At 38.7% G+C, this 20,043-nt stretch overlaps 1 protein-coding gene across 7 annotated transcripts in view; it reads right to left on the bottom strand.

Moving 5' to 3' along the window:
* Positions 1-20,043, bottom strand: part of ABL2 (c-abl oncogene 2, non-receptor tyrosine kinase) — a 185,335-nt gene that overhangs the window by 6,186 nt on the left and 159,106 nt on the right. For 4 of the 7 annotated variants that reach the window (XM_006867085.1, XM_006867084.1, XM_006867087.1 and 1 more), the window contains exons 2-8: positions 19,014-19,076; positions 17,236-17,406; positions 9,714-10,009; positions 7,172-7,444; positions 5,238-5,322; positions 3,422-3,599; positions 2,628-2,812 (exon numbers count right to left, since the gene is read on the bottom strand). In XM_006867085.1, coding sequence (XP_006867147.1) covers positions 2,628-2,812; positions 3,422-3,599; positions 5,238-5,322; positions 7,172-7,444; positions 9,714-10,009; positions 17,236-17,406; positions 19,014-19,076 — 1,251 coding nt within the window. The remainder of the gene's footprint in view (positions 1-2,627; positions 2,813-3,421; positions 3,600-5,237; positions 5,323-7,171; positions 7,445-9,713; positions 10,010-17,235; positions 17,407-19,013; positions 19,077-20,043) is intronic. The other 3 variants (XM_006867088.1, XM_006867086.1, XM_006867089.1) reach the window with 1 other exon arrangement.

Here is a 20,043-nt window from a genome sequence, read left to right on the forward strand (position 1 = left end):
TTCCCCAATTTTCATTTAGATTGTTTTTACTATGATGAGGAAGAATACGCTATGCACACAGAAAAGGCCTAATGTACAATTAAACTATTCTTAGAACAATAAATCATCTATTCAAGAGCTGTACAGCACTTAACAAGAGCAACAGTTTTAACCACAGAGTCCTGGTGTGGTGCTAGAGGATGAGCACTGGACTGCTAACTGCAAGGTCGGCAGTTCAAACCCACCAGCTGCTCCTCAGAAACCCTGTAACAGGGTCGCTATGAGTAGGAACCAATTCCAAGGAACTTAACAACAGTTTTAACTAAGTTACTAGAGGAGTAAGATAAAATTGGAAGCACTTAAAGTCATGTAAAATCCACAGCAGAAAAAGAATTTGCCTGATTTTATAGCAGTTAGGTTGTTTCTGAGATTAAGGTCTCTGATAAAAAAGTGACTTGAAATCTTATAACTCTTTTTACTCCTTGACCTGACTATTGACTGATTGATATACAATTGAAGGTATTTCATAAGGAAAAAAAAAAAAAAAAAATGGGTAACCCATCCAAAAAAAAGTAACAACTCAAATTTATAAAATATTATCAAATAGATGAAAAAAACAACCTCAGAAACTAATTAATTCATGCAGTCAGCAAATAAACCTTGCTGTTTTGAATACTATACAAAAAACTGCTCTGTGACCAGTGGAAGGGCCATATTATGATTTTTTTTACTGTTTTCCATTTAACTTTCCTCTCTCTTGGGCCAGAGTTTAAATGGAGTCCCACTCAGTTAAGGGTGTGGAAAACCTCAAATCAACACAAAGAGGGAAAGACCTTAGAGAAAGGCAGGAGAGAATAAAAGTCACCATGTCTCCAAGTCCTGGTGAGACTGTTAGAGCCTCTAGTGAATCCACACCTGAAGCCAACTCTTCCCTCTTTACCTCAAGCTCTTTTTGCTAATGCATTCCCTTGAGGCCTGAGCCAATTTGTTTGGTTTTTGATCTATGAACACACTGGCTCAGAACTCAAACAAATGTCTTTCATTTAGTAGTTCAATGCAAAAAACCCCACACAACCCCCCACCCCAAAGTAGCATATAAAATATGCATATCCTGATCAGAATCAAGGTTCAAAACAATAGCAATTCTTTTGGTTCTCTTTCCTGCTTGTGTTCTTTTCCAAGTGGCATATTCTTTTTATACTTGGTTTCAATCACTGCTGACTGTGTGGTGAAGAGATAGGTATGTTTTCCCTTACAAAAGTGTAAATAAACACAGAGCCAGCACATGTATTTTTAGTATATCTCTGAAACTCCTAACTCTAGTCTTTTAATATTTTATTTCTTTAAAATAGAAGCTAGAGGAAGTATCATAAATATTAATGGGAAATTTATGAACAACTAAGTTACTGCTCATCTTATTGATGGCTACTATTTCTCAGAAAGGAGAAAGAAGCCCTGGTGGTACAATGGCTAAGCACTCAGTTGAAAGCCAAAAGTTGGTGGTTCAAACCCACACAGTGGCTCCGTGGGAGAAAGAGCTGGTGATCTGCTTCCATAAAGATTACAGCTCAGAAAGTCCTAGGGGCAGTTCTACTCTGTCACACGGGGTGCTATGAATTGGAATCAATTAGACATACCTAACAACATTTCTCTAAGAGAAAACTGCTTTGGAAAGTCTTGCTCCTTTCTCTATTTCACTGACTCCTTTTATTACTAAAAACTTATATATATAAACATTTCTTAATTGGCCCACAATCCAAATTCACAGACTTTTTCAGTTCACTTAAGTCTCTCCAAGGTCATACTGCTTTTTGAATCATGTAGAAGCAAGATCAGTTAATAAGGCCAAATTTTAGATGTCACTTTATCATGCCTATTTTGAAAAGTGGATGCTACTCTGTGTGACAGTGTTCTGGCCACAAACATACTGTGCAAAATAGGGAGCTTACAGAGAATGGGTTGTAAGGATTCTGATGCAATAGGAGAGCTAGACCATGAGTTCTCTGAAGGAAGGGACGGTTTTACACATTTTTCTATACTAAGTGCCAAGCACAGTGCCTGGTAGATGTTGTTGTTAGGTGCTACTGAGTTGATTCTGACTCACTCATAGAGACCCCAAGCGACAGAGTTAGAACTGCACCATAGGGTTTTCTAGACCATAATCTTTATAGAGACTGATTGCCAGATCTTTCTCTGGTGGAGACACAGGGAGAACAGGGATTAGGGGATCTAATCACTAACCTTTCAGTTAGTAGTCAAATGTTTAACTATTTGCATCACCAGGGCTCCTTGCCTAGTAGGCAGTAGTTTAATACATGCTTACTGAATGACTGAAGAAGGATATTGAACATCTTTAAAAACAAAGCACAATGAAACAACCCAGAAAGCTCTAACTAATTAAAGGAATTTATAAGGAACTGTGGTAGCATAGTGGTTATGAGTCAGGCTGCTAACCTCAAGGTTAGCAGTTCGAAACTACCAGCGATTCTGCAGGACAAAGATGAGGCTTTCTGCTCCCATAAAGATTTACAGGCTTCGGAAACCCTATGCAGGGTCACTGTGGATAGGAACCAACTTAACAGCGCTTAATTATAACAACAACACAAAGAAAATAAAATGACATAGGGAGAAGTCCCTTGCAACCTTACCCCAGACATCCGATTTGATTGAGAAGGTGTTGTAGGCAAGACTCTCGGGTGCTGTCCACTTAATAGGGAATTTGGCTCCAGCATGAGCAGTATAGGTGTCTCCAGTCATCAATCTACTTAAGCCGAAGTCAGCCACTTTCACCACGTGGTTTTCTCCCACTAAGCAGTTACGAGCTGCAAGATCTCTATAGTGGAGAGGGGGGAAGCTCTAATATGATTCCATTCAGATGGTAAAGAAAATGGTCATGAATGCTTTATTCTTGGTTCTTTGTGCTAAAAGCAGAGTTGGTACGTGCTGAGAGAGGCAGGAGTATTTTGTGACAACTGCTACCATGGCAGAACACGCACTCTGAGGAGTCAGTTATCCAGAGGCAGTTTTGTGATATCAAAAAAAAGCAAACTTCATAAAATGGGTTCCCTGTTTGTACATACAAGCATCCTGGACTAGGTTTCAGAGGTAAGCAATAGATGTTTCTCTGTAAGGCTCTACATACTTTCCTAAGACAAGCTATTTTTAAACTAAAGCCACTAGATGGAGCAAAAGGATTTTGGATATAGTGCTAAATAAATGAAAGGAACAGCTTTCTTTTTTAAGAAGAGCAAAGTCCCAACATTAACACCTTAATCACAGTACAACAGGATTACAAGTGGGAAATGACATCTGAAAGGCTTGCAAGAAAATCCCTTTCCTGAATCATCTGAAATGTTCTGAGTAGGTTCTCCACGTTCTTCCCTTTAGCTGCTAAGCGAGACAGATTGATTGTTAGTCATAGGCAATAGTCAGGTTTACACACCTATGGATGAAATTCTTCTTTTCTAAGTACTCCATGGCAGAAGAGATCTGAGTGGCCATGTAGAGCAGTACAACTGCAGTCACCTCTTCTCGATTGCATTCTCGGAGGTAATCAAGCAAGTTCCCATACGGCATGTACTCTGTCACAATGTAAAATGGTGGCTCCAATGTACACACACCTGATAGGCCAAGAACAGTGCTTGTTTAATATGCATATTTTCAAATACCTTAAACCATTTTAGCCAAGAGCAACTTGACACCTTTTTAAAGTCTAGTTCAGTAGTACTCTTTCCTCTTCTTGCTACCACATTCCCTGAACTTACTATAGCAAAAATTAAGACGTTTGTTGATAAGGGAGTCTCTGCCTCTATCATATTGGTCTCTGAAAATTCACAGGCCTTTGAGTCTTTGTGTGAGTAAAAGCAGAGTTACTTGTATAATTCCACAGGGACCAGCAGCCTGACATTTCTAGTTCTATATGTTCATGATTTCTCTCCTTCACAACATGTTCACAATGGTTATCAGAAAGAAAAAGCAATTCTGCAAGGAGCTTGTTCTTTGGGTACAGTGACAACGTACTGTAGTCAGTTACAAATTGAGCTGCTAACTACAAGGCCAGAAGTTCGAACCCATCAACCACTCCACGGGAGAAAGATGAAGCTTTCTGCTCCTGTGAAGATTAACAGCCTCAAAAACCCTATACAGGGTCACTATGAGTCAGAAACTCAAAGGCACTAACAAGAACAACAAAAGAAACTGTGTCAATGGTGAAGTCTGAAAGAAGATATTATAAGCACAGTCTGTAAACAGACTTTGTAAAATCCTTTGTAAAAATATTTTAATTGCTTCCCTAGTTAAGGATTCCATTAATGCACAGTAGACTCCTTGTACAAAGAACCACTAAAAACTACCAAAAACTATCGCAAACAAACCTTAATAAACGGTTTCCAGTGAGATGACTTGGCTCAACCTGAACATTCAAAAAAACTGGCTCTACTTGAAAAGATCACAGGTTTTTTTTTTTGAAGGGCTTCAAACCAGTTTGAATACATTCAGTCAGGGCAATAAAGATTGAACCAGTTCAAACTTCAGACATAAAATGGGAAACTTGGAAGTGGGGTAACGAGCCCCTTCAGGAACGTAATTCAGAAAATTGGATTATTGGCAGGCTAGGACTGTAGAGAGCAACACCCATTCAAAGCTGGGTCATCAGCTGCCGTATTTGAGCAGGGCACCGTTATTTCCAACTCTGATGGTCATGAGATTTGGTTGTTTTTTAGGAGGGAAAGTAAATTTCTAAACAGGGCACTGACCTGTAATTTTTTCCATTCCTGTTATTGTTGTGGTTTACCCACATTTCACAAATTTGGGTCCATTCCAGTTTCACTTCCTCAGACATGACTGAACTGGAAGAACTGGTTCAAAGACCTGTTTCTTTGAGCAGCTTAGAAGCCCCTCTATTTAAGCATAGTACTTCTGGTTTGTAAAAGGTAAACTGCTGGGGGTAGTCACAGCTATTTAATCTGTTTCAATGGCCCTTTGTTTAGGTTTTAAATGTTGATAATTTTTGGTTTGAAGTACCATTTTGAATGCTTCTGAACTTTCAATTTGTAGTTTTTACCACAAGCTGGGCAGTTTTATACATTGAAATCAATCCAGGGCTGTGTTCTTTAGGCACAGTGACAGCCACTTATTGAAGTGAATTCACTCTTGGAGCTGCCACTATGGGGATTCAAAAGAAGGAATTTCATAACAAGGGGCTAGGGAGCAGGGACAAGCATCTTTGAGGAAATTATAATACAAGCAAGTATCCTCACCTAATAATTGTACCAGATTAGGATGCTTGATTTCCTTCATTACTGCAGCTTCTTTCAGGAACTCTTCCACCTCCATGGTATCTTCCTGAAAAGAGGGAAGTTAAGAGAAAAGAGGGAGATGGACCAATACCCATCTTAATCATTGAGTCCACTCACTATCCTGAAACTTCAACTTTAAAAGTAAAAAAGGTTACCTTTTCAGTACTTTAGTGTATTCATCAAGAAAATCTACCATAGCCTAATATGCTCTACAAGGAGCCTTGACAGTGCGGTGGATTACACGCTGAGCTGCTGACTGCTAGGTCAGCAGTTCGAGTCCACCAGCCATTTGTGGGAGAAAGATGAGGCTTTCTGCTCCCATAAAGATTTACAGCCTTGGAGACCCTATAGAGGGTTGCTATGAGTCAGAATCAGAATCAACTCCATAGCACACCACCATCACCATTAAGCTTCTAAAGGCACTCTGGTGGCACTGTAGGATATGCACTGGCCTACTAACCACAAAGGCCAGTAGTTGCAATCTACCAGTTGCTCCTCTGGAGAAAGATGAGGCTTTCTGCTCCTGTGAAGATTACAGCCTCAGAAACCCTATAGATAAGGTTGCTCTATGTAGGTAGGAAACACCACCACCTCTAATATGTCTTTGAATCTATCCAATATCAGCACTGGAGTGCAAAATAGGATAAGCAAAACTCAGTAACCATATTCTATAACCAACGAAAGCACAGGTGATGTGGACTGGATCGCTCAGTTCCCTGATAGTTTTGTTCCCTAGGTATCTCAACCTTTGAACATGTCTGTCTCTCTGATAACACCACAAGCTCCTTAAAGAGGAATGTGTCTGCAGAATGTTTCATACTCAAAATACACTTAATATATGCTTGAGAAACAAAACTGACTATTCTTCACAGCTGAAGAGAAGTCCCTACAAGTGATATGCCACAGCTACTGAAGCTCAGGACTCCTGGTGTGGCGCTGTAGGATCAGCACTGGACTGCAAACCACAAGGTCAGCAGTTCAAACCCACCAGATGCTCCTCGGAAATCCTATACAGGGTCACCATGAGTCAAAACCAACTGGATGACACTTAACAGCAACAACTGAGGCTCTGGGAGAATCTTTAGAGATTGAAATGGGTGGCACACCCTAAAATATGATACCATGATACTTAAAGAAAGATATAAAGTAGCATTAGGAAAAAGATTTCTGTGAATACTAACAAGCAAAAGAGATCTAATTATATGGGAATGGGGACAAGAGGCAAAGAATAAGGACAGAACAAGAAAGGGAGAGCCCACATAATTCACTGACAGTGTAAGAATTCTGTCTAGCAAGGTTCATTTTCAAGAAGCAAAATAGCTTACTATATTTTCCACCCACATAGGGTACACAGGAAACTAACCATGAAGGGTCCCATGGTTTGCAAAAAAGATGTAATGTGTACATTGTTGTTGTTAAGTACCATGGAGTCGGTTCCGACTCAAAGTGACCCTGTACAGGGTTTCCGAGGCTACAAATCTTTATAGTAGCAGAACGCCTCATCTTTCTCCCGTGGAACAGCTGGTAGTTTCGAACTGCTGACCTTGAGGTTAGCAGCCTGATTCATAACCACTACGCTATCAAAGTTCCATTGCTTGGCATAAAAACTTGGTGTTTTGCATTTATATCTTTTTATTTGCTTCTAACCTCCGTCTAAGATCTGCATCAACAGCTTCCAGAAGCAGACCATGCCCACACATGGGTTTTACCGCACTGCACTGAATAATTTGCCCCTGCATTGCTGGTAATGGCACTAGGCTTATTCATCATAAGTTGCTGCTTGGCACCCGGTGGGTGGAAAGTATTCCAAAGTTACAAAAAGATACAGTGATACTTCCAAGTGATTCAGTACAAAAGACAAAGATGCCTATAAACTGCAATTCCAGGCAACTCACCTTCAGTGTCTTCACAGCAACTGTAAGGCTGTATTTCTTCCAGACGCCAACGTACACCTCTCCATACTGACCACCCCCAAGTTTGTGCTTCATGGTAATATCTGTCCGTTCCATTTCCCATTTGTCGTGGATAGGGGATACACCGTAAACGGTAGGCTTATTACACTTGGGTGCTGGGTAGTGCAAAGTTGTCACCAGCCCATCAGCCACTGTGGAGTGGTGGTGAACGAGCTCGGCCAGTGTGCTGAAGCGGCTTTCAGCAGTCACACAGACCTGGTGAAGCAAGCAGCACAGAAAACTACACCAACTGGAAAGGTCAAGGGTTTAAAACAAACAAAAACCACACATTATCTCATTGCCCTGAGACATGAAGATAGGAGGATAACTTATTCAGGTAAATGTAACAGGAAACACAAAGCCTCAGTTTGGTCTTATTTAAATCACCTTTCCTACAAAGTCAGTGGTTCTCCAGACCACTTTACTACTCTTCTTTTCAGAACTTCAAATACATTATTGTGTATTTATAAAAATACCAACATTGTAAGATAAATACTGGACTACAAAGTCAGTTTGAACCAAGATCAGCATTTCAAACACACCAGCTGCTTCTCAGAAACCCTACACAGGGTCGCCATGAGTCGGAACTGACACCGCGGCACTTAACAACAACAACAACAAATTAGCTTAATCATGGGGAAGAAGATTCTAAGGTATCTCTCTGTATTATCAAGATCATTGGTCATCAAATATTTTTAAGCAACAAGACTATGGAACATAATATGGATAAGCCTTCAAAAAGTTTTGGGAAAATTCCATTATTTTTTAATTCCATTTTCCCACAATTTTTTTGAATCCCCTTGTATCTAAAACAGGTTGAAGAAAAGATAACTTTGTTTGATGTAAGCAAGAAGGAACTTGGCCTTTGGGAAAAACTTATGATCCTGAGATACATATATCATAATTTGAAAACTACAGAATTAATTTTGGTGGGGAGAGGTGGAGGACAGAAGAAGGGTATTAAAATATAAACAGACTTCAGACACTGACTGAGGGAGCTTAAACAACAACAACCCCAAGCAACCCCTTACAAACCAACTCTGTAAAGCCTATTACAATCAAAGTATAGTGTGAACACATACAATGATTCATGTTAACATACAAGTGTTACTTTGCCATAAACATCAAAACATTGTGGTTGTTAGGAGCAGTAAAGTGGTTCTGACTCATACTACCTCTGAGTTACCAGGACTCCTTCTGTAGCACTGTGGTTGTTGCTAAGTGCCATCGAGTCAGTTCCAACTCTTAGCAACCAGTATAGAATTTCTGAGGAGTGGCTGTTGAGTGTGAACCGCCAACTTTGTGACTAACAGTCTAGTGCTTATCCCACAGTGCCTCCTTAGGACTCCTATGTAACATTACCACTATAATTCCAGAACATTTCATCACCCCAAAAAGAAACCCTATGTCTTTCCCCACGACCCATTCCCTAACATCAACTAATACTTTTACTGTGAGATTCATCTACAGCAGGAGTCAGTAACCTTTTTGTAAAAGGTCAGATAGTAAATACTTTAGGCTTACCGGTCACAGGGTCTTGGTCTTAACTACTCTCTCTGGGACACAGACAATATATAAAAAAATGGATATGGCCATGTTCCAATAAAGTTTTATTTACAAAAGCACGCCACTGGCAGGCTACCATTCGCCCTGATAGTGCTCTACTGTAGCAGTGGTCTGCTCAATGTTGTTGCTATATATATATATATATATATTCCATTTTATGCATAGATCACAATTTAGTAATCCATACTACAGTTCAGACATTTGTATGTTTCCAGGTTTGGTCTATTAACAAACATTGCTGTTATGAACATTTTTGTACATGCTGTCTGATACACATACATACTCATTTCTGTTGATACAACAGAATATAACAACTGATACAGCCTGTGCTTAAGTGATTACAGTATAATAGTTGTACTCTAAAGAAGAGGATCTTCCCTAATGCTTAAGTAGATAAATGACTGATCTATTTATATTAATATACATTAATGATTAACACCAGTCTTAGAAGCCTAAATTTTTATTTTTGAGAGAGATTATTCTAATTTTCAAAGATACAAGGTTAATTTATAAATTTCACACAATGTATTGGAAGTATATGAGTATACTTATAAACTGACAATGATTAAAACAGCTCACTTATATAGTAGTTTCCTTCATTTTTCAACTTCATATCTAAGCCTAAGAAGCAAGCTTTCAAACATACTAAATAGCCAGCCCAAATCCACAAAGTTGAGAGAACATTTCATGCCAGCTATAAGCGCTATACAAAACCCTGGTGTGGTGCTGTAAAGCACTGGACTGGTAACCACAAGGTCAGCAGTTCAAAGCCACCAGCCACTCTTGGAAAACTCATATAGGGTTACTATGAGTAGGAACCAACTCGATGACACATAACAGCAACAACAATAATACACGTTATCGATTTCACTTTAGTTACCCTGAGTATTGTTTCTACACAACATCTCCTAAGTCTTACCTTGCCATCTGTTGTGGTATTGATCCTGTAGTGATACACACGCCCCTCATACCTGAGCGAGATGGAGAGCTGCCCGGGGCTGCTCTCGCTTTCTCGCACCAGGAAACTGCCATTGATGAGACTGCTCAGCAGGTACTCGGCTGCACTGCGTGACACAGGTCCATGGTACCAGGAATGCTTTTCCAAGCTGTTCACTGGGGTGATGTAGTTGCTTGGCACCCAACCCTGTCCATTCTTAGAGCGAACTTCACTCCACTCGCCATTCTGATTGTAACCAAGGACCCGGAGCTTTTCACCTAATCAGGAAGTCATCACAGAATGAAAGGAAAGATATTAAGACTTTATTTCATACAGAAGCAGTCTATTTTCAAACTTAAAACTTGTTAAAAAATGAATCAGGTATTTTTATACAGAATTTTTTTTTTTAATAATGCAAACAAACTTAGTTGTTATCTTGATTGATCTCTTTAACCTGTAGCTAAAACTATGGAGGCACAGTCAGAAATAGTTTTCTGGCATTTACTATAGGGTTTCAGGTTTTTGTGGGCCACTAGGAACAAAAGGAAACTAGGATGCATGGGAGTAAGGTGGCATACACCGACGGACAAAAATGTTACTTAACTGGTTGGAAAATGGCATGATGCTCACCCTTCAAAAAAACAGTTCAGATTTCCTCAAAAAGTTTATCAAGGAATGTATGTTACATTTCGTTCAATACTAACAAAAATTGAGGATTAGGGATTTTTATTGTTAAGTGCTGCTGAGTCAATTCCGACTCACAGAGATCCTGTATAGGATTTCCAGGAGTGGCTGGTGGGTTTGAATCACCAACCTTGCAATTGAAACCATCATTATGGCCCAGTGCTTTTCCTGAGGCACCACACCAAGACTCCATAAGGCAAGTGAAATAAAAGTCACTTCTAAATTATACTTGGCACCAATGAAACAAAATCATCAATATAAAGACAGAAAAAACAACAACAACAACAAAAAACAGGCCACAGACCTTTCAGCAATATTTTCAGGTACTGGGGTGTGGGCAAAGAAGACTTTCAACGCACATCTTCTCCAGGAGCTAAGTTTTAAAATAATTATACTTGCCCCCACTTCCCTCCATTCCCCTATGAAGAATAATTCACTCATCCATTTCTCTAAAATCCATGTGTGGAAAAGGAAGCTGATTCTGAAATGGAACTCATACTCCAAATTATTCAGAGTATCTTGCTGTTAATGTCAATGTCCTTGACTTCTCTGTTAAAGTTGTGAACAAGTTTGAGACTCCCTCTATATACAGACATTTTTGTCCCTGTGATTGCAGCAGATTAGAAGCTCTTTGCCAAAACACAGGAGGCGAAACCAACATCGTTAGTAATAAATGATAGCCTACAGAATCCTAGGGACTTAGGCCTCAGGCTGTCTCTGAGAAATGCAAGCCTTCATATAAAGTTTACACACACATTCTCAGTGTCAGAATGCAGAAGAAACAAAATTCATGAAAAGTACATGGCCCAATAGTTATGAGACAAAGGCTATAAAGGAAAAATTCAAAATCATGACTCTGGCAAGCCATCTAACATTTTCAGTAGCCTATAGAACAATGACCACAGGATGACTTTCTATTACTCCCTACATTCAATAAGGAAAAACACAAGCCTGTATACATACATACATATACGAAGGAGCTTCAAAAACTTCATGGATAAAAAGGCATTAAAAGATAAATGGAATTTTCCCACAAACTTTCTAAAGCCCGCCCCGACGCCCACCGCAGGGATGTATGTATACAAATGTACATATACACACAGGAATACACGTGGTGTGGTGGTGGTGTGCACAAGTATGCAAACACACCCCAACAATATTTATAAGAACAATATTAAAGAATCTTAACAAAGCTGTTAGAAAAACTGAGGGAATCAATGTTGTTCTGGTAGCCCAAAATAATTAGAAATGAAGATTAAGTCCTATATTTTGCTTCTTTACAAATAATTAGCTATGAAAGTTTAGTTTAGTGCCATCAAGTCAGTTCTGACTCATAACGACCCTGTATAGGTTTCCCAAGGAGCGACTGGTGGGCTTGAACTGCCAACCTTTAAATATCATCTTTAAAGAAGGAACTAAATGCTACTGTTTAATTTGAAAAAAAAAAACAAACAAACGTTTTTTGTGAACTGAGCGAAATCTTTCAGAGCAGTCAGTTTTATATTCAACAAATCGTATCCTTTATTTTAGCTCAATGATTGTAATCTCTTCCTTGTTAATAAGTTATTCCACTTCCTCCCTGTGGTTCTGATTTCCATTCCACTCATCTTCCTAGCTTCTCAACTTCGTCCCTTAGGCATATGTTGCCTTTTTGATCTTGAATAGTTGACTGTTTCACGGTGAGCATTCCTTATTAGTGTTGTTGTCTCCCTATCACCTATCTACTGATTGGTGAAAACTGGGCCACAAGGATGAGTTCTGTTCTAGATCTGAAGGGTGGTCAAGGGCCCTAGTCTCAGGGTTCCTTCAGTCTCTTTCTGATCAGTAAACTGGTTTTCTTTGTGTGTGTGTTTTTTCCTCATTTTGTTTCTTTTTAATATAATTTTGAGTTTTGTTCCACATTGTCTCCCACTGTACTCAGAACCTTCTCATGTGATCCCTTTCAGAGCAATTGGTAGTGGTAGCTGGACACCATCTAATTCTTCAGTCTTAAGAGTTGTGGAGAATGATGTTCACATGTTCACTAGTCCATTGGAAATTGATTCCAAGCATCTTCAACGTTCATCATTCTTTTTTCTTTCACAGATGGAGAGAGTAATAGTTGCATCTTTTAGAAGGCCACTCATGAGCTTTTAAGATCCAGTCACTACTCGCCAAAGCAGGATGAAGAACATTGTCTTTGTGGATTATGTTATATCAATTGTGCTGAGTCTATAGTCCTGAGATCCCAAGCACAGCAAATACCTTGTTATTTGGTATTATCTAAAATTTTTTTACCATTTTGTCCCCTGTATGATCCACCACATTCATAAGTATGCTGACACCAAAGGTAAATATATCCATGAACAAATATCTTCTGTCTTTGGGGGTATACTCCCTCTCACTCTCATACCATATCTACCCATAAAACACTGTTGTTGCAGGGTTGTGCATGTTTTAAGTGCCATTCAGTCAGTTTCAACTCATAGGGACCCTGTATAGGGTTTCCAAGGAGCAGCTAGTGAATTTAAACTGCTGACTGGGCAGTTCAAAACAATCTTGTAGTCCAGTGCATATTTCTGCAGCGCCACACCATGATTCTGGGTTGTATATGTAACAGTATTTATCTATCTCCTTTAATCCTTGCATTCCTGTGTCTTCATTATTCTTCTGCCAACCTTCCTCTTGTATATTGCCTTCCCTGTCACCCAAGTTAACATGTGTCTACCCTCTAACCATAGACTTACTCTCCTTTCCCTCCCAACCCTAATAACTATTATTGTTGCATAAAAACCTTTTCTTGATTTTTATAATAGTGGTCTCATACAGTATTTGTTCTTTTATGATCGACTGATTTCACTCAGCATGATGTCCTCCAAGCTCATTCATGTTATGAGGTGCTTTACAAATTCCTTATTATATTCAATATTGTGTAGTACTCCATTGTGTGTATGTATCAAAGTTGATCTATTCTTCCAATGATGGACGAATCCCATCTTTTTGCTACTGTGAATAGTGTTACGATGAACATAGGTGTGCATATATCTACTCGCGTCATGATTCTCATTTCCTGGGGATATACACCAAGTAGAGGGATTGCTGGGTCATATGGTATTACCATTTCTAACTTTTTGAGGAAGCCCCATTGTATTTTCCACAGTGGTTATACCATTTTATAGTCCCACCAGCAATGTAAGAGGGTTCAAGTCTCTCCACACCCTTGGCAACGTTGTTGTTGTTTTTTTATTAATACTGGAGTGAGACGATATCTCATTGCTTTGATTTACATCTCTCTATTGACTAAGCTCACCAGCTGCTCCTTGGAAAATCCTATACATGGTTGCTATGGGTTGAAATAGACTATACAGCACTTAACAACAACAACGACTAGGAGTCCTGGTGTGACACTGTAAGATAAGCACTGGACCACAAGGTTATTTGAACTATAAGGTCGATGATTCAAACTCACCAGCTGCTCCTCTGAAACCCTATACAGGGTCAATGTAAGTTGGAACCCAATGATGGCACCTGAAAACAACAACTAGTAATGAGTCATTATGTTTTTATGTTGACAGTATGTTTATGCCATGTATCAGAGTCCCTAAGCTTGATCCCAGTTTTTCTTTTTTTAACTTTTTATTGTGAATTGAGTTAAGGTTTACAGACAAGATCATCAGCTTAACATTCAACAATCATACACTTTGTTTCATCTCAATGATTACAGTCTCCTCCATGCAACAACACTTATTCTGCCTCCTCCCTGTGATTCCTATTTGCATTCCACCCACCTTCTTATTCCTTCTCAATTTTGTCCTTAGGAAAATGTTGCTCTTTTGAATGCTTGACCATTCCATAGTGAACATATCTTGCTAATGTTATTGTTTCCCCCCACAATCAACCTATCAACTGCTTGGCTGAAACGGGTTAGTGAGGGTGAGTTCCTTTCCAGACCTGACGGGTAGTCGAGGGCCAGTCTCAGGTTCCTCCAGACTTTCCGACCAGTAAACCTGTTTTTTGTTGTTATTTCTACTACTAAATAATTTTGAGATTTGTTATACAACTTCTCCCAGTCTATCCGGGACCCTCTAATATAATCATTTTCAGAGCAGTTGGTAGTGGTAGCTGAACACATCTAGTACTTCTGGTCTGAGAGTCATGGAGAATGATGTTTACATGTTCCATTCATTAGTCCATTGGACTTATTCCAAGCCTCTTCAGCTTTCATCACTTATTTTCTTCCGCACATGGAGTGACCTGTCCTATTTTTTCATTGATGATCTTTATTGTGCTAGGTTTTACACCTGGGTCTTTAATCTACGTTGTTTGTTTTTATATACGGTATGAGACATGGCTCTTGTTTCATTTTTCTGCAAATGGATTTCCAGTTTTTCCTGCACATTTTGTTGAAGAGACTATCTCTTCCTCCATCAAAGATCAGATGACTATATACGGATGCATTTCCTTCTGGGCTCTCAGTTTTGTTCCATTGATCTATGTGCCTTTCATTGTACCAGTAACAGGCTGTTTTGACCATTGTGAACATGTAGTAGATTTTAAAATCATTAAGTGAGAGGTCTTCAACTTTGTTCTTCTTAAGTAATGTTTTGCTTATCTGAGGTCTCTTTCCTTCCCATATAAAGTTTTGGTTGGTCAGTTTTTCCATCTTTTTAAAGAATTATGTTGGAATCTCTATTAGGATTGCACTGTATCTTGCCTTTTTATTTTCAAACTACATAATATTTTATATATATCTACATGTATATTATATCTTTTAAAACAGTAAAACAGCTTTAACATGGCATTTTATATTAATGAGAATCTGGTTTACAGAGTTGGCATTTTATAAGTTTTACAAGAAACCACTGTTGACCATAAGATCATGGAATCCCACTACCTGAGCTACACACTGTGGTTTCTCTAACTGGTAACTGAGGAATCAACGGATTTTCCTTAACTTCCCTTATCAATGTTTCCATGGTAACTGAGTTATCCTGGAAAATACCAACAAGAAAATTAAACCTAGAAAAGAATGTTCTGAGTCATCGCTTCACAAATTTCTCCACTTAAGTACCACTACAGATAAAATTGCATGTCGTAGCCCAAAGAAATTATCACACCGTATAAGATTTCTATGAAGTTCTTTGTTTAATCCTGAGCTTTCAAGTAAAAATTTCCTTCAACTCCATAAACACATCCCAACATACACACATAACAAATGCCATCACCCTGCCCCCCCCCCCCCCCCACCCACGAAAAACCCACCAAAACAAAAAAAACTGCCTGAAACGGTCAAATGAAACTGGCAGCATGAGCTAAGCACTTTAGTTTCCCTGTGCCTTTGAGAGCTCCTGGCACATGCAGACACCAACCACTCCTCTCCAGGGCATAGCTATAACCCTTGTTTGAGAAATGGCGTTTTAAGGGTTTCTGTTTTGGTGAATCTTGGTTAAAAAAAAAAATGAAACAGTGAATGAAAAATTTTTATTAAGTGTAACATTCCTGTAGTGAAGCCCTGCCTTCTTAATTTGGTATACACATTCACATTCAATACGAGGGACTTCAAAAAGTTTGTGGAAAAATTCTATTATCTTTTCATTTCATTTCTTCATGAACATTTTGCAGCTTCCTCATACCTCATTGTGAATCTCACTAAAAGGCCAATAATCATTTGACCAATAATCATTTAAGTTACAACTGTATATAGTTAAAAATTATCCTGAAATAACATTTTTTATGAGTAAGAGACTTTCAAAAGTTCAAAAGGGAAGAAGCATAGACAGACTAATCCAACTCCTATACACAATGATGATGTCCTCATGCTCTTATCTCTCTCCCTTAAAAGGTCCATCATTTTCAGTTTTTGTTCAAAAAACCAAGAATGGGTGATTTTACTTGGTTGTGTTCTTACTGTTCCCTTTTGCCTTTACCATTGACATAAACTACTAATCTCCTGAAAGAGTAGTTTAATAGAAACTCTCTATTGCTGTTTTCACCCACTGACATAAACATGAATGACAAACATATAAGTTGTCTATGCTACTGCCACTTAAAGATGTATCACATCAAGGGAAGAAACTTGTACCAGAATGTGACTCACTGCACTACTTTCTTCATGTAGAAAGTCTTGCTCCAAAAACAAAATGTCAACTGAACTAAGTATAAATATTGTGCTTAGTAATGTACGTGGATGACAATTTGGATGCAAGCTCTTAATCTCATTGCAAACTGGTAACAAACAATTCTCTGAGAAGCACTGGCATCTAACAACATGACTCATCTTAAAACTAATATATACTAAGTTGAATTAGAATAATCTATACTAAGGAGCTCTGGTAGCATAGTGATTACAAATTGGGCTGAGACCCGCAAGGTCAGCAGTTCGAAACTACCAGCCGCTCCGCAGGAGAAAGATGAGGCGATCTGCTCCCGTAAAGATTTACAGCCTCGGAAACCCTGTTCAGGGTCGCTATGGGTCGAAACCGACTCGACGGCACTTAACAACAACAACAACAAATACTAAGTCTTACCTGTGTAACACAGATACTGGCATATTATAGATAACATTCATAATACAAAATTCTGAGAATGGGTAAAGTTTATGTATATAGTGTGTGATGTTTCTCTAAGGTACTTTATGTCATTTCATCCTTAAGCTCTCTAATTTAGACAAAATGGTACTATCCTAGACAGAATGCAAAACAAAACAAATGAACCAAAAGCCTCTAAGTCAAAATCACCTAGCTAGTTTTAGTTAATGGCTGAATCTAGAACAGACAGACCCTTTATTTTTTGATCACTGATGAAAATTGAAAAGTCAGAGGGTGCCACACAGAAGCCTCACCTTTAGTGATGCTGAGTGTATTATCGCCACTTGCTACAAAATCGTAAAGTGCAACAAAGAGATTAGGGTCACTCTCAGTGGCTCCCAGCAAGTTTTCCTTGGAGCTCCACCTGATGGCTTCGTTCAGTGCCTGGGATTCAACGTCACAGCCGTACGGGCGGTGCAAGGCTTCTGAAAGACATAAAAGGGTAAAGAAATTCACAATAAGCTCAACACTTGAAAATCTACTTGTGTTTAATACATACAGAAAATTGTAATTTCTGGCATATACTGAAAGTTCCAGGTAGGACTATGTATTTGTGGATTCATGAAGAATGAGCCAACAGGCAATGTCATCTTAACATTTTCTAATATGCAACCTATTGACACGAGGAAGCGTCTACATAGCAAAAATGTAACAAGCCAGAGAAGGAATACCCAATGAGAATTTCCCCGATTTGTATGTATTCATCAAAATCAGATACTAGTGAATAGGAAAAGCACAGTTTTCTCAAAATGAAAATGAAAAAAAAATTCCATAAATAAATAGCTAATAGCTTTAAAAATAGATATTCTGTTGTTAAAATATTTTGATATTTTGTTGTTGTGTACTTAAAGAAGGAAAGTCTTGGCTTTTCTTTCTTTAATCCCTCCATATAAAGTAAATTGTAGAGAAGAAAACAAAGGCATTTTTTTCAGAAATAGGTACATATTATCTCAATCCAGACTCTCCATTTATATATGGAAAAAAACTATGGAAATAGTTTTTTAATAATAGTTTTTATTTTATAACATAAAATCCTAAAATTGTCTGCCAAAAACTAGAAATATTTTTGGTTTACTATTAAGATATTCTTAGTATTCCCAAATACCCATATGTTACGATGCACAATCTGTAATACTATAGCTTGCAACTATTAATTGCCTTAATGACAAATTTTTTTATCTATTCTATTTTTCTGGGCAGTGGATTTTTGGTAAAATAGCAACAATTTAATTAAAGATTCTAAAAATATCACCACCAAGACATTTACTGAGTTCTACAACATCAACAATCATGTGCAGGGAGTCCTGGTGTGGCACTGTAGAATAAGCACTAGACCTCAAGGTTGGTTTGACTTGCAAGGTTGGTGGTTCAAATTCATCAGCCGCTCCTTGGAAACCCTGTACAGGGATGCTACGAATTGGAGTCTACTTAATAACAACAATCATGTGTTATGGTTAAGGCCTTCTAAGACCTGGCTTCTTCCTGTAGACTATACAGTTCCTAAATTTAATCATACACTCCTGGTGTGATACTGTTGGATCTGCAATGGGCTGTAAACCACAAAGTCAGCAGTTCAAACCCACCAGGTACTCCTCGGAAACCCTATACAGACTATGAGTCAAAACCAACTCGACTGCATTTAACAACAACAACAACAACAAATCTAGTCATATTACACAAACAGGAGATCCCCATCCTGTCTTAATTAAAGATCACCTGTTTCTCACCACCCAGGTCTATTATACAGAAACACACTGCTTTTTAGAAGTGATTTTCTAGATCATTGAACCTATTTTAATAGTTTTCTGAGAAGGCAAACCATCCAACTGCCTATGTCATACAATGACACTTTTTTTTTTCTATTCCCTCTCTCTCACTTTCTCTCCATTCCTGCAGTCATATTTAATTTGAAATAAATTTTACTGTATTTAAAGGAAAAAAGACCTTAAATCTGTGGTTTCACTTTTCAAACCATCCCCTCCTCTCCATCCCTATTGGTATCACCTTAGTTTAGATTTCCATCATCTCTCACCTGGACTATTGCCTCCAGTCTTGTCTCCCTCAAATCCATCCTCCACACAGCTGGCAAAGTGATCTATTTAAAACAAAAATGTGACCACGTCACTCTTCTGAAGGCAGTAGTTCACCATCAGGTCAAAATTCCTTCACATGGTCTTCAAGACCTTTCATGATCAAGTTTCCACTTACTTCTCTAGCCTGACATCTCCCATGTCACACCTCAAGTTTAAAATGTTAACATGTACCGCACTGTTTCCCACCTTTCTGCCTTTGTTCATGCAGTCCTGTCTACCCGCAATGGGTTCTCAGCCCATTCTTTGACTGGCTGACTTCTACTCTTGGCACTCCACTCCCATACATCCTCCACTAGGAAGCCTCCCATACTTCTCTCCTCGTTCTCAAAAGCATTACACTTGCCACATTAACATCCTTTATTTATCTCCATATTTATAACATTGTTGTTACTGTTAACTGCTGTTTACTTGGCTCTGACTCATAGCAACCCTGTATAAGGTTTCCAAGGAGTGGTTAGTGGGTTTCAACTGCTGAATGAAACCTTGTGGTTAGCATTCCAGTGCTTATCCTAGAGTGCCACCCCAAGACTCCTCTAATCATATTTGTTTACCAAACTTCATAGTATATTCCTTGGAAGCAAGAACTCTATTTTTTCTTTTTCCTTCCTATCTCAAGTTACACAATATGTATTCAATATTGTTGACTGGAGTCTTGGTGGGGTACTGTAGATAAGTACTCAACCACAAGGGCAGTTTGAGCCACAAGGGCAGAGGTTCAAACTCACTAAGCCGCTCCTCAGAAAACCTACACAGGGTCGCTATGAGTCAGAACCAACTTGATGAATGACCAAGTTAAACAAAAATAGGAGTGACAGGAAACAATAAGATGCATTTTAACCTTAAAAATTACATTAACCTGGACGTGTGGCCAGAGACGGGTAAGGATCACGTGGAACCTCGGCAACCTAAGACAGAGCCATTGTCATGCTGCAATGAGTTTCGATGACAGGTAAGACTGAGGAATTCACA

The sequence above is a fragment of the Chrysochloris asiatica genome, unplaced genomic scaffold (genome assembly GCF_000296735.1).
Source record: "Chrysochloris asiatica unplaced genomic scaffold, ChrAsi1.0 scaffold00100, whole genome shotgun sequence".
NCBI classification, from domain to species: domain Eukaryota; kingdom Metazoa; phylum Chordata; class Mammalia; order Afrosoricida; family Chrysochloridae; genus Chrysochloris; species Chrysochloris asiatica.